This window comes from Musa acuminata, chromosome BXJ3-6 (assembly GCF_036884655.1).
Source record: "Musa acuminata AAA Group cultivar baxijiao chromosome BXJ3-6, Cavendish_Baxijiao_AAA, whole genome shotgun sequence".
Lineage (NCBI taxonomy): Eukaryota > Viridiplantae > Streptophyta > Magnoliopsida > Zingiberales > Musaceae > Musa > Musa acuminata.
In genome coordinates this window covers 38,076,594-38,088,913 of record NC_088354.1, presented here as the reverse complement: position 1 = coordinate 38,088,913, position 12,320 = coordinate 38,076,594, and the positions used below count along the sequence as shown (strand labels likewise).

Here is a 12,320-nt window from a genome sequence, read left to right as displayed (position 1 = left end):
CCAGATAAATAAGGAAAAAATTATAAATTAATGTCTTTATATCGAATTTTCTCACAGATTTTTTTCGAAAAAAATATTTTATAAAGAATTTATATCAATTTATTGATTTACTAAATAATATATATATTTCTTTTTTTCACAAATAAAAATAAAAATCAGAGAAAAAAATAAATCAAGAAAATTCTCATGTCTATTTCCAAACATATTTATTTGAACTATTTGGGATAGTCCATATGAAATCAAATAGCCCTAATTGGAATAAAAAAGACAACAATGTCATCAAGGCAACACATGAACTGGAAGCATTACGAACTTTATTATACTGCAAGCAACACATGAACAAAACAGATGCGGATAGGCTTGTTTTTGCAGCTCTATCAAACCTCTTTGATCACAAGTTAATTAGAACCGAATTGAATTCAAACAATATTATATCTGCATATATAGTTTTACGTCTCATAATAATTCATCCAAAACGCCTCAGCATGCATAGAGCTCGGCCAATTCCTCCAGCGTCGCGGCGTCGTCGGCCACGTCGAGCTCCGCGTTCTCCAGCATCCACAGCAGGTGATCGAACAGCACAACCTCGCACTTGATGCGTATCTCACCGAGCTTAGATCGATCGATGAGCGCACTCAGCAGTGGGTGATTCAGGTGCTTCGAGTTCACCAAGTACCGCCGCCTCGATCTCCCCACGAACACCGCCACCTCGTCGGCGCCGTTGTCTGCACTGATTGCAGCGCCGTCTTCCGGCCACAACTCATCTTCTCTCGTGGATTTCGACCTCAAACTACTGTAAGACGAACTCCTCCCTAGCTTTGACAAGCTCTTGCACTTCCTCAGTATAGTGTTCATCTTCCTCTTCTTGCACTCAATAGCAAGAGAGAGAGAGAGAGAGAGAGAGAGAGAGAGGAGGAGGAGGAGGAGAAGGGAGGGAGAGATATCCTTGTAGCTTAGAGTGGAAACAATCATGACTTTATATATACACTCATCTGGCCATAGCTGTTGTGCATAGTTAGGTGCTGCATCAATGTTGTATAAACCCAATCCAACATAGCATGGGCCAAACATATCAACCTAACCTAACATGTCTCCTAACTATCATTAAGCTCAGACACAGATAAATTGGGTGATTTTGATCCCTGATCAGAAATTTTAGTTTAGCTTTGATGTGATGGCATGAGAGCTTAAATCAGAATAATACAATGAGTTTGTTGGTGGAAATACTAAATTAATGGTGCTATTATGGGGTTAAACAATGCAAGGTTGGTGATTTCAGCATTCCATTGCTTGGTTTGTAGAATGTATAATCATGAATAGGCTTCTTCTTACTTTGCTTAGCTTTCAAGTTAATGGTTGTGTTAGCTAATTATTTCTAATAGCAGTCGGAAAAAAAAAGGTGCAGAAAATGAATAGAGTAATGCAACAATTTAGATGCCTAAATAGACTTAAAGTAGTGCTGAAAACTTGATTCAGCTGTTCATGTGCAAGCAATGCAGTGGAATGGAATTCACAAGACATCAAAATTATAAGCAAATACTGCAACAATGCTCTCCTTCCTCCCAGGAATTATGCTGAAGAAAGAGTTGAGAGAACATGAATCAAAGAAAAAAAGGAATGATGATTAGAAGAGAAGTGAAGCTATTGGCTTTTGTTCAATCAGTGTTAATTTTTTTTTGGAAATGATTCTGATGCTGATATGTATTGAACATAATTAAAGATATGCAGAGATATAGCAAATGTGCTTAGGAAATGAAACCAATTCAGTAATTGACTCAGAAACATTGCTAGAACCAAACAAAATTAGCCTACTGGTCTCTCTCTCTCTCTCTCTCTCTCTCTCTCTTCTATAAGCTCTGATGAACATGATGCATTTTATAATCATGTTGTGAAATAAATAATAATTTATGTTTTCATTAAAATAATAATAATAATAATTTCTGATTAGAAAAATGGGAGGGGGTCCAATTGCCAGGCTCTTTCCCCACATTGTTTGAAGTCTGTGAGAATTCTGGAGACAAGAGGACTCTGCTGCAGTCAGTGTGAGACCTGTGTTTGGTGTTAACAGCATGCATCAGCTTTTGCCCATGCTAAATATATTTTTGTTTTTTATAAGCAGCTACAACTCCTACATATTTATCCCATAATTTTTTAATCTCTTTGCCAAGTTCATTATTATTTATTTTGTGATTATGAACTTCTAATCCTAACCAATCTATTTCCCATGTTTGCTAAAACATTGATTAGACATAACCAATGCCTCCACCCAAAAGAATAATATTCCAGCCCTCATAATTCTACTTCACCTAATTCAATTCTACCCCCCAAAAAAATATACTATTGATACCATTACCCACTTACCTAATTTTTAAAATATATAAAAATAAAAATAATAAATAAATAATATACTCAAGACTCTCATGATCTAATTTAGAATCTAATTGAGTCACAAGTATGTCAATAAAGGTTCAACAAGTAAACAACACAACTACACTGCACAATTTAATTGCAATAGACACTACTATAATACTTATATTAGCATGGTTTGATGTATCATTAATTATCAATTAAAAATAAAAGAATAAATGAGAATGATTGGGAACAGCACACGCTACTATTCTCTCCCACTATTTATTATGCTAATAGTGTGGGAGATCGAAGAGGATCACAAAAGAGAGAGAATATATAAAGAAGCCAACCCACTTCAGCACTAATAGTCTCTCCGTGTACACTTTGATACTTCGGTTCTTTTAGATCGCTTATTTCTCCCCTCTTTTTTCTATTTATTTATTTATTTATGAGGAGGTTAAATGCCAGTCCTCTCTTGACCGACCAAGGTTTGCTCCCTCCCAGATCTCACCTCGCCGGGAACCCTAACCCTAGACTCGGATCCGAGGGAGGTAATCCTTGCTCCATCTTTATGGTCCTGTTGATCGGTTCCGTCGTCCGTCGGTGTTGGTCTTTCGGGTGTTAGCGGCTCGCGGCCGGGCGCCATGAGGGGACTCGATGCCGAGGGAAGCCCTAAACCTAACGACGGGGCCAGAGAATCGGGCGATGGCGCCGCCGGTGAGCTTTTGTTTCTTCTTGTTTTCGTCTGTGGTTGTGGCGATACTTGATCCGTTTGGGGTGCTTTAATTCCGTGAATTTTGGCTGTTCGTTTTTTGGGTTTGGGGGAGAGATTTGTTGTTGCGGCTGTAAATTGAGGGTTTGGGAACGATTTTACGTGCAAGCTGAAATTTTGTCGTCTCTTGGTTGAGAATAGTTTTATGTTATGGATATGCTCATTCGATGTGACCAGAGAGCGTTTAAGTGGTGCAGATCTGTCAGTCCATGCTCTCTTCTTGAGTTTCTTTGCTGCTGATGTGCATGACAATAAATGCTTGAATTTTTCTGATGTAGTTTCAGCGGATCAATCTGAATGTTTCTCCATTAAAACATGAAGCTTTTGTTGTGCTCGAGTTCCTGCATGAATTTGTGTCTGCATGTATGTTCCTCGATACCGCATTATAGTAAAATTTTAATGCGTTTTATTAGCTGTAGCTTTTATCAGAGATTTGACTAAAAGCTGACATGAGAATCATTATATACCGTACCCTTCACTAAATCCAGTTTATATGCTTTTTCGCCCGTTTCTTGCTACCAAATATTGATGCCACTATAATATATATATTTTTCTGGAATATGTATTCTTGTTGTTATTTCATTTTTATCTGATTCATTATCTAATACAACTGTTCTCTTCTAGCCTCTTGCAATTGTTTATCATGACTAACGCAGTTTTTGGACTTTTAACTTGGCCTTCTGATCTCTTCAGGTAATTCTCTTTTTGATGCCTCACGATACGCATTCTTTGGTAAGGATGTCATGGAGGAAGTCGAGTTAGGGGGTCTGGAGGATGATGATAATGATGGTAATGGGGGTTTCGTTGGTCTTGATGATGAGGAATACAAGTTTCCTTCTGTTAGTGATAGAGAGGTCAGTTCCTTTTGTTTGCAAAGATTTGTTTTACATGCCTTTATCTACAGTAGTTCAGTAAATTCTTTTCCTTGCTGGTTGCAAGCATGGATAAAGGAGGGCTTGTGTTGCACAACTGACAGCTTGCATAAAACTTTGTCAGGTTTCTTGGGCATAGATGTTAACTGATGTTATAGCACCACTTGTTCATCTCCTAGAAGTGATGTGAGTCATCTTTAGCATTTGGATGCTCCATAGTGCAAAGATGGGCTAGGAGATTATCGATAACAACCTATCACATGGGCATCTAAATATGGTGCAAAACCTGAGTACTTGTCTTGTTTAGGATTATTTATGGGTAAAGAAAATAGCTCTAGACCATAAAATTGGAGTAGCATATAGAAATATATGAACACTTTTGAAAAAGGAGTTAGAACTAGTGGTTATAATGATTAGGAGGAGAAATTAATATAATTTTTTGTGTAAAATTAATTGGGTGGAGGAAAGATCTAGGTTTCTTGATAATGCTGGATATAATATTTGATATATAATAAAAATTAAACATAGGAATAATGTCCTTATTTGCTATAAATAAGGACTTTTAAGACATAGCCAAAGAGGAATAACTTTATGTGGATGTTAGTTTAAAAGTTGTCAGACAATCTTAAACACTAGATGATTCAATATTTAATATTAAGTAAACAAGATACAACTTTTTTTTTTAAAGAAGTCATATTGATCTGATGTATAAACCTTTTTTTTATTCTGTTTTTTACTTGGATCCATCTTCCCTTCTTTTATTTAAGTACATTTTTTACGCTATGGTAGTGGCTTTGATTTTAACAAATCGTCACCTAAAGTTTCATACTATGGATCGATTCATTGTTTTTACATGTTGCTATCTATATAAAGTTCCTTTATGGAAATTACACTTTGTTTAAGCTCATGATATATTCTTCCAAAAAAGCTTTAGATTCTGGAAATTTTCATAGCTAAAATTGGGATATATTTTTTTGCCATATTTGCAGTTTGAAGGCTTAGGATCCTTGTCCGAGATCGATGACCTTGAGAGCACCTTTAGGAAGGTAAGTTTTTACCTATCAATTTTTTATTATTTACTCGCTGACAGAATTTTTTTTGACATGTCATGATTGAATTATAAAAATGTGTCTTATTTTCACTCTAGGCAGTATGGTTACCAATTACATGTATTACATATATTAAGTGCGAAGAACATTTGAAGGATGAAGAATTCGAAGAATTGGGTAAAATGCGTTGGTTGCTTACTTTACGACAAACAATTAGTAGTTGGTTCGAGGAAGTATGGTGCATAAAACTAAATGTATTATTTATTCTTTTTTTATTTATCTAGTTTTGAATCTAACATTGAAACCATATAAAAAAGTTTGCTAGATTTCTTCCTTTTTTATACAAAATGTTACTGCATGCAGTCCATAGTTCTTGATTGTAAGTGGTATAGGTTTGATTCATAAGTAGTGGTAATGGGTATAATATGTACTAGTTTTCATGTCTTCCATCAGTGGAGAGCAGAGACATTTTTTTTTAATTGTTAGTTAGTGAAGGTGGAGATGAGCACTATTTTGGTCTGCAATTGATGATTATGGTAGGCAAGAAGGTAGTTTCTCATTGTAGTCGGAAACAGTGAAAATTCGGGAAGTAATTCCTTTGTTTCTATTGGGTAACAAACAAAAAAAAATTAAGGAATGACCCATAAAGTGCTAGTTCATTTGATTGGTAGATCCTGACCAGTCATGGGTCTGGGTTTGTTAAATTTTTGGCCTTATTTTGGTTATCAGTTGGAACTTGCCTGACTTATATATGATGGAAAAAGGAGTGAGAGAAGAGGGTGAATGGAAAGGGGGGTCTCATTACTAGCTATGGGAATTAATTTATGATTAAGCTTAATTTCCCCTGTCAAGGTCGCTGGGCAGGGTAGGCAATGTATGCTGGACCCATGACATCAAGATTTTAATACCGATCCGATCTGATACTAAACAACCTATTGTACCAGTAAGGTACCAAGATATCGAACTGTATACCGATCTGTACTGCTCGATACTGCTGAATAAAATAAAACATGGATATATCCATGTATCGTCCTATACCGAACTGGGTCGAATTGGTAAATACTAGTTGTTATATACCATCCAGCTTGTGTTTTAAACCATGTACCACATTGTTCAAGACCATCTAGCTGGCTGAAAATTTCTTTCATAAAACTATTTTTAAAATTGTATTTATATGATGCATCCATCTATAACCATTTTCGGAACTGTATCTATGTGATGTATTTACCTAAAAATTGTCATATGAATTGTATTAGCACAAATAATTTTGTATAACTGATATTTGATAATTACATATAACTGTTCTTTTAAATTTTTCATCACAGTACATATATTTGTGTTCTATAAGTTATTTGATTTTTTCAATATAATTTTATAGACTTATTGGATATCAGTTCTGTGAACCTTTGTGAGAACTTGAACCTCTGCTGTCAGTTATGATTTAACAGGATTTAACAGAATTGACCATGATCAGTTGGGATTATGCTTGGATCAGTTGAAGGTTACTGATCAGTTAAGACTGGGTTTGTGCATATCATTTATTCCTATAAAAAACTAAACTACTCATTGTGACACTTGTGATGAAAAGTCTGTTATTATGTTCTTTTTTACGAGTAATATTCGTTTTGTGCCTTCTTGATAAAAAAAACAGGGACACCATTCTGTTTAAGTGGTAGACAATTTCATTAGCATAAATCTCGTGTACCTTCTGTTTTACATCTGCTTATGTTAGCTAAATTGATATTATTCAGTTTTGCTGATAATATCCATGGTATTGGTCTGTCTTGACATGCTCTTTCTGTATTCTCAGCTGAACAGGGTTGTCAGTGAACCAAGGAGCGTGGGTGTTATTGGTGATAGAGGATCTTTTTCTAGAGAAAGTGAGTGATTCCATTGCTTTAGATTTCAATGCTATCTCAGCGAAGGTTTCAAATTCTTGTATCCACTATCAGTGTAATAAGATAAGGATTTTAAGCTGATTTTGATATAAGCACTTAATAATAGAGGATTAGACATTCTTCCTGTAATCATACTAGTGACAAATCCATTATACATTATCATTTATTACCTCAATATAACTACTAGATCATCTTTCTTTTTGTTAAACCCATCACATTATATATTTAGAAACTCAATCATAGAATTTATTTGTCTGAAAAAAAACCATATGTAAGTGATTGTGCATATCTTTAAATTTATTCATCAATTATCTAAAAAAGGTATATAAATAGCTTTTCATTTTACTTAAACTTGCGCATGTGCAAGTCTTGGATTCAGTTACAAGGTACTTAAATGTTGCTCCATCATTTGACTTCAGCAATGCAATCTTTTTCCTGAATTCTTTAGGCTGTTGATTGATTGATGATGTTTGTCAGTCATGATATGATGATATCACACTATAGCTTTGTGCAATTTTTTTTTTCAAAATGTTTTTATTGCTCTATTATGAGTTTGCTTACTGTTGCCAGATATCCATTAGAAAGAATCTGCTTCTTTTTTTAGATTTTTTTGTGAGGAGCTCTTGTTGGTGTATCACTGATCTTTAGCTTGGCAGGCAAAACTATGGACTACTATATTTCAGACTCTTCACATCCTTGTTCTTCACTTGATTCCTTGATGATTACAGTGTTTTGGGAGGATTGGGAGTCTTTTATTTATTATAGAAGCTTATTGTATGCACATATTCTTCCTAATTAGATCTCTTTAGGTTTTTGGATTTGTCTTTTTGTGCAAGATTTATGGGTACTCATGTCATTTTGCGATTTTAGTTCATTGCCTTTTTGAATTTAAAAAAGAGGCTTTCTAATTGAGATATTGATGTTGTTCATTGCTTTACTAGATCACTCTAAAATGATGTAATGGAGGAGGGTACACCTAGATACGAAGGATGAACGCTGATCATACTTGGGTTGATCATAAAGTTTTAGCCAGTTTTGCAAAATAGCCAGGGCACTATAAGGTGCTAAGTTTAAAACGCTAGGCAGCCCATGCAAAGCAAGACTTTTATCTTAAAAAAATTATAAATTTATAATAAAGGATAAAGACATTGTTTAAACAAGAACAGGGAGGAGAGGACAACAGTGACAACAATGTAGGGCAGGTGAGACAGAGAGAGATGTAGCTGGTGGTTAGGCCTGAGTGGGAGTGTTGGGCATGGGAAGGGGTTTATCAATTGGATTGCATGGGTGGAGGGACTAGATTTGATTGGGCCGGGGAGTGGGGTCTAATGGAGGTATTTGGTTTGGATAGGTCAGAATTGGATTTGGACTGGGTCTGGTGGAGAGAGGGAGTTGGGCTTGGATTGGGTCTTGATGGGAATCAGGTTTTGACCAGGAAAGAATTGGGTTTTGATTGGGCTTTGGATCGGCCAGGGTTTTGCACGCACATGTTTCAGTATAAAATATTGATCTTTATCAAACTAAATGGTCAAGTATTGATCTTTGGCTAGGCTGGTGTTGTGTCTACTTGATTGCTTAAGTTTCTATTTTTGTTTATGCAGTAAAGTTTACACATACTTGTGTATACATGTGTGTGTCTCGATGAAAAATTTTGGTTATATTCACATGATTAACTTGTTATTTTACTTTTTCTAGCATTCTGAATCAGTTTTATTCATTTTGTTTGATTCTACAATTTGACCTGTTGTTGATCTTTATTGCAGCATCATTATGAGACCTCCATGTTACACTGGTTTACCATCATCTGCTTTTCTTCTTCCATTTTATTCCTTTATGATTAGATTGGTCAAGTTTTTAAAATTTCTCACATGGTTAAAGTGGGCATTGTTTCCTGGCTTGTTCATTGATTCATATTGAAATTATATCTATCTCTTGATATGATCATCTAATGTTGGGACTGTATGGCTTCTTGGTGTTGTATATGTTCTGCTATACATGTATTATGCTGTGTTTGCTGTGATACTTGACATTACATTCTTATGTTTGTAAACTAATCACACTGCTAATGTTAGTTTAGTTATGAAAGAATGAAAACACTAATTTTTTTGGTTAAGTTTAAAACTAATGTTAGTTTTATATGTCAACTACTCAGGTTCTTCTACTGCAGACTGGGCACAGGAGGCTGATTTTCCAAGCTGGATTGATCAGGAAATATTAGATGCTGAAGATGTTCAGGAAGGCAAAAGGTGGTGGTCACAACCTGATGCCACTTTGTCTCAGTTTTCTGAACTAAAACCATTGTACAGAACATCCTCCTACCCTCAGCAACAACAGCAAGAACACTCAAGTGAACTAAATCCTGTACCCAAGTCATCTTTTACTTCGTATCCTCCGCCTGGTGGACAATGTTATCCTTCGTTCAACCTCACACGTCATTCAAGCTTGCCATCTGTTACTGCTGCATTGCAGATACCTGCTCCATCCCCTTATTCTGGTCCTCAACATCACATGGGGGGATTATCTCATGGGCTTCACTATGGTGTAAATTCACAGTTTACACCTCACGGCATTTCATCAATCAACATTCCAAGGAACCATTGGTTGAATCAAACTAGCCTTTATTCACGGGAACATCCCAGCCAGTTGTCTAACTTGTTGCAGCAACAGTTACCTCTACCCAATGGTTTAATTCCTTCACGGATATTGTCACAGCAGCAACATCAGAGATTACAGCAGGTCCAGCCATCTCTCACCCATTTCCTGCACTTGCAACCTAATATATTCAGCCTCCATAACCCCCCACCTCGAAAAATGAAAAAATTTGATGCAGTCATTGGCATGTCTAATTCGAGAGACCATAGATCGAAATCATCTCATAGGGGAAGACAGAATATATGGTTGTCTCAACAATCTTCTGAAACTGGCAGCCTGAAGACTGACAGCAGTTGTCAATTTAGATCAAAGTACATGTCAGCCGAAGAGATAGGAAGTATTTTGAGGATGCAGCATTCAGCAACTCATGTCACTGATCCTTATGTAGATGACTATTACTATCAAGCTTGTCTTGCAAAAAAGTCAGCTGGTTCAAGACTGAAGCACAACTTCTGTCCAACAGCAATAAAGGATCCTCCATCACGGTCACGTGGTAGTAATGAATCACATGCATATTTTCAGGTCGATGCACTTGGGAGGGTTCAATTCTCTTCAATACGTAGGCCTCGCCCTCTCCTTGAGGTTGATATACCATCTTCATCAGGTGATGATCGGAAGTCTTCTATAAAGCCCCTTGAACAAGAGACAATGTTGGCTGCTAGAATCACCACTGAAGATTGTATTAGCCTTCTTCTTGATGTAGATGATATTGATCGGGTGTTACAGGTTAACCAACCACAAGATGGTGGGTTGCAACTGAAGCGCAGAAGGCAAGTTCTGATTGAAGTGATTGCTGCATCACTTCAGCTTGTTGATCCCCTTGGCCCTGGTAAAGCTGATCATTCAGTAGGTTTTGCCCCAAAGGATGACCTTGTTTTCCTACGCATAGTTACTCTTCCTAAGGGCCGGAAGCTCCTATGTCGCTATCTTCACCTTCTAATCCCTGGAAGTCATCTTACTCGGGTAGTCTGCATGGCCATTTTCCGCCACCTTAGATTTTTATTCGGTGGTTTACCTTCAGACTCCAGTGCAGCAGAAACAACAACCAATCTGGCCAAGGCTGTGTCTTTATGTGCGTGCAACATGGAACTTAGTGCACTCAGTGCTTGCCTGGCTGCAGTGGTCTGCTCATCTGAACAACCACCTCTTCGCCCTCTTGGAAGTTCAGCTGGTGATGGAGCTAGCATAATTATAAAGTCTGTTCTGGATCGAGCAACAGATCTTCTGACAGACCCTCATGCTGCAAACAATTATACTGTCTCTAGTCGAACTTTATGGCAGGCATCGTTCGATGCTTTCTTTGGGCTTCTTACTAAGTACTGTCTTAGTAAATATGACAGTATAATGCAAATGTTACTCATGCAGGCACCAAGCACTGCAGTTGTGGGATCTGAGGCAACCAGAGCTATTAGCAGGGAGATGCCGGTTGAGTTGTTGCATGCAAGTCTTCCTCACACAAATGACCACCAGCGTAAGGTGTTACTTGATTTTGCTCAGAGATCCATGCCTGTTTTTCGTGTTAGTACTCATGGAGGTAATAGCAGGCCTGAAAGTTCTGAATCAGTTCCTGGTTGATGCTCGTAAAGATAAATTAAATGTCTTCAAATAGCACTTATGTGATTTCATCTCTGCATTATTTCTTTTCAGTATCAAACCATATACATACTCCTTGATTACCTGAAGCATGCTGTTTTTTTTTCCTTTCTGAACATGCTGGTAGCTTATGATACCTACAACTGTAGATTTCTGATAAACTTCAGTCTTTTCACTCTCTTTTCTGTGGCAATTCCATCTTCTATCTTGGAAACAGAATAGTGTCAGCATATTTGTAAGTATTTTGTCGATGTTGCAACTGGATCAGAACATTTGTTGGATTTGCACCTGCTTTTTCTTCCAGGGAGCTAGATTTTGATGCTATCTTGGTTCTCCGTGCCTTTTTAATGAGGATAACTCCTTAGCTTAAAGGATTTGTGGATGCCTCTCGTGTGTTACAGATTCCTGGTCCTCACATGAGGAGCTGCGAGGTTCTTTCTCTTCTGTAATCTTGTGGGTCGAGCCTTCAAGGCCGTGCGGATGCCACTTTATATTTATAAGAAAGCACCACATGCTACTTGCAAATGGTGGTAATGGTTCTATTATAGTGTTCAAAAGTTTGTCTTTGTTCATAATCTTGGTGGCAAAAGTGTACCATAAATCTTCCATGGAGATTTCTAGATCAATCAACTGAGTAACATTCTCTATTTATTTGATGCATTGTTAAAAGGCCTTTCTGTCGCTGTTCCTGTTGGATTATTTTCATGACCTTGGAATCAGGGAGAACATTACATTGGCCGAGAACACACGAGCTCTTTAGTTGGTGTCGCGGTTCTGTTCTGTACATCACTCGAGCTTTGCTCTCAACTGTTTTTGTTTGCTGTATGGGTCAATTATATCTTTCTTTGATGAGCACGGCACTCATGTTTCTGTTCTGTTCTTGTATGGGTCATTTCCGACACTTATAAAGCTTTCATGCTCTATCAGCTTATGCAGTATCTGCTTGTTGCATTCCCTGTGATGGGAGCATAATGAAATTAGTATGTTCTGAAGGGAAATCGGGGAATTTTTGCGCCACCGATACATATTAATGGCATCCAAAGATTCACCACATGAGCATGTCGTGGTGGTCTTCCAAACTCCTGCACAAACACAGTGCAGAGGTAGTCTTCCAAATCTCTTCGTTTACTGCCCT

General features: G+C 37.2%; 2 protein-coding genes across 4 annotated transcripts; one reads left to right on the top strand and one right to left on the bottom strand.

Moving 5' to 3' along the window:
• Nucleotides 1-480: 480 nt before the first annotated feature.
• LOC135641463 (auxin-responsive protein SAUR76-like) lies at nucleotides 481-855 on the bottom strand. The gene has a single exon (XM_065156825.1). The coding sequence runs from the start codon at nucleotides 853-855 to the stop codon at nucleotides 481-483; it is 375 nt and encodes a 124-aa protein (XP_065012897.1).
• A 1,777-nt stretch (nucleotides 856-2,632) lies between these two features.
• Nucleotides 2,633-11,488, top strand: LOC135581380 (protein PAT1 homolog 1-like). Of its 3 annotated transcripts, none has more exons than XM_065155657.1 (6): nucleotides 2,633-2,726; nucleotides 2,854-3,066; nucleotides 3,815-3,975; nucleotides 4,983-5,039; nucleotides 6,853-6,922; nucleotides 9,093-11,488. In XM_065155657.1, exons 2-6 carry the CDS (start codon nucleotides 2,994-2,996, stop codon nucleotides 11,165-11,167), a joined length of 2,436 nt encoding a protein of 811 aa, XP_065011729.1. In that variant the 5' UTR covers nucleotides 2,633-2,726; nucleotides 2,854-2,993; the 3' UTR covers nucleotides 11,168-11,488. The 3 variants fall into 3 exon arrangements, with proteins under 3 accessions (XP_065011729.1, XP_065011730.1, XP_065011728.1); XM_065155658.1 differs by lacking the exon at nucleotides 2,633-2,726 and having other exon boundaries at nucleotides 2,733-3,066; nucleotides 9,093-10,873; nucleotides 10,958-11,488; XM_065155656.1 differs by lacking the exon at nucleotides 2,633-2,726 and having other exon boundaries at nucleotides 2,733-3,066.
• Nucleotides 11,489-12,320: the final 832 nt, after the last annotated feature.

Coding starts and splice junctions, on each gene's coding strand:
- LOC135581380 (XM_065155657.1), top strand. CDS start 2,994: ATGAGGGGACTCGATGCCGAGGGAAGCCCTAAACCTAACGACGGGGCC. Junction 5,040..6,852: donor TTGAGAGCACCTTTAGGAAG/GTAAGTTTTTAC, acceptor CTGTATTCTCAG/CTGAACAGGGTTGTCAGTGA. Junction 6,923..9,092: donor AGGATCTTTTTCTAGAGAAA/GTGAGTGATTCC, acceptor TCAACTACTCAG/GTTCTTCTACTGCAGACTGG.
- LOC135641463 (XM_065156825.1), bottom strand. CDS start 855: ATGAACACTATACTGAGGAAGTGCAAGAGCTTGTCAAAGCTAGGGAGG.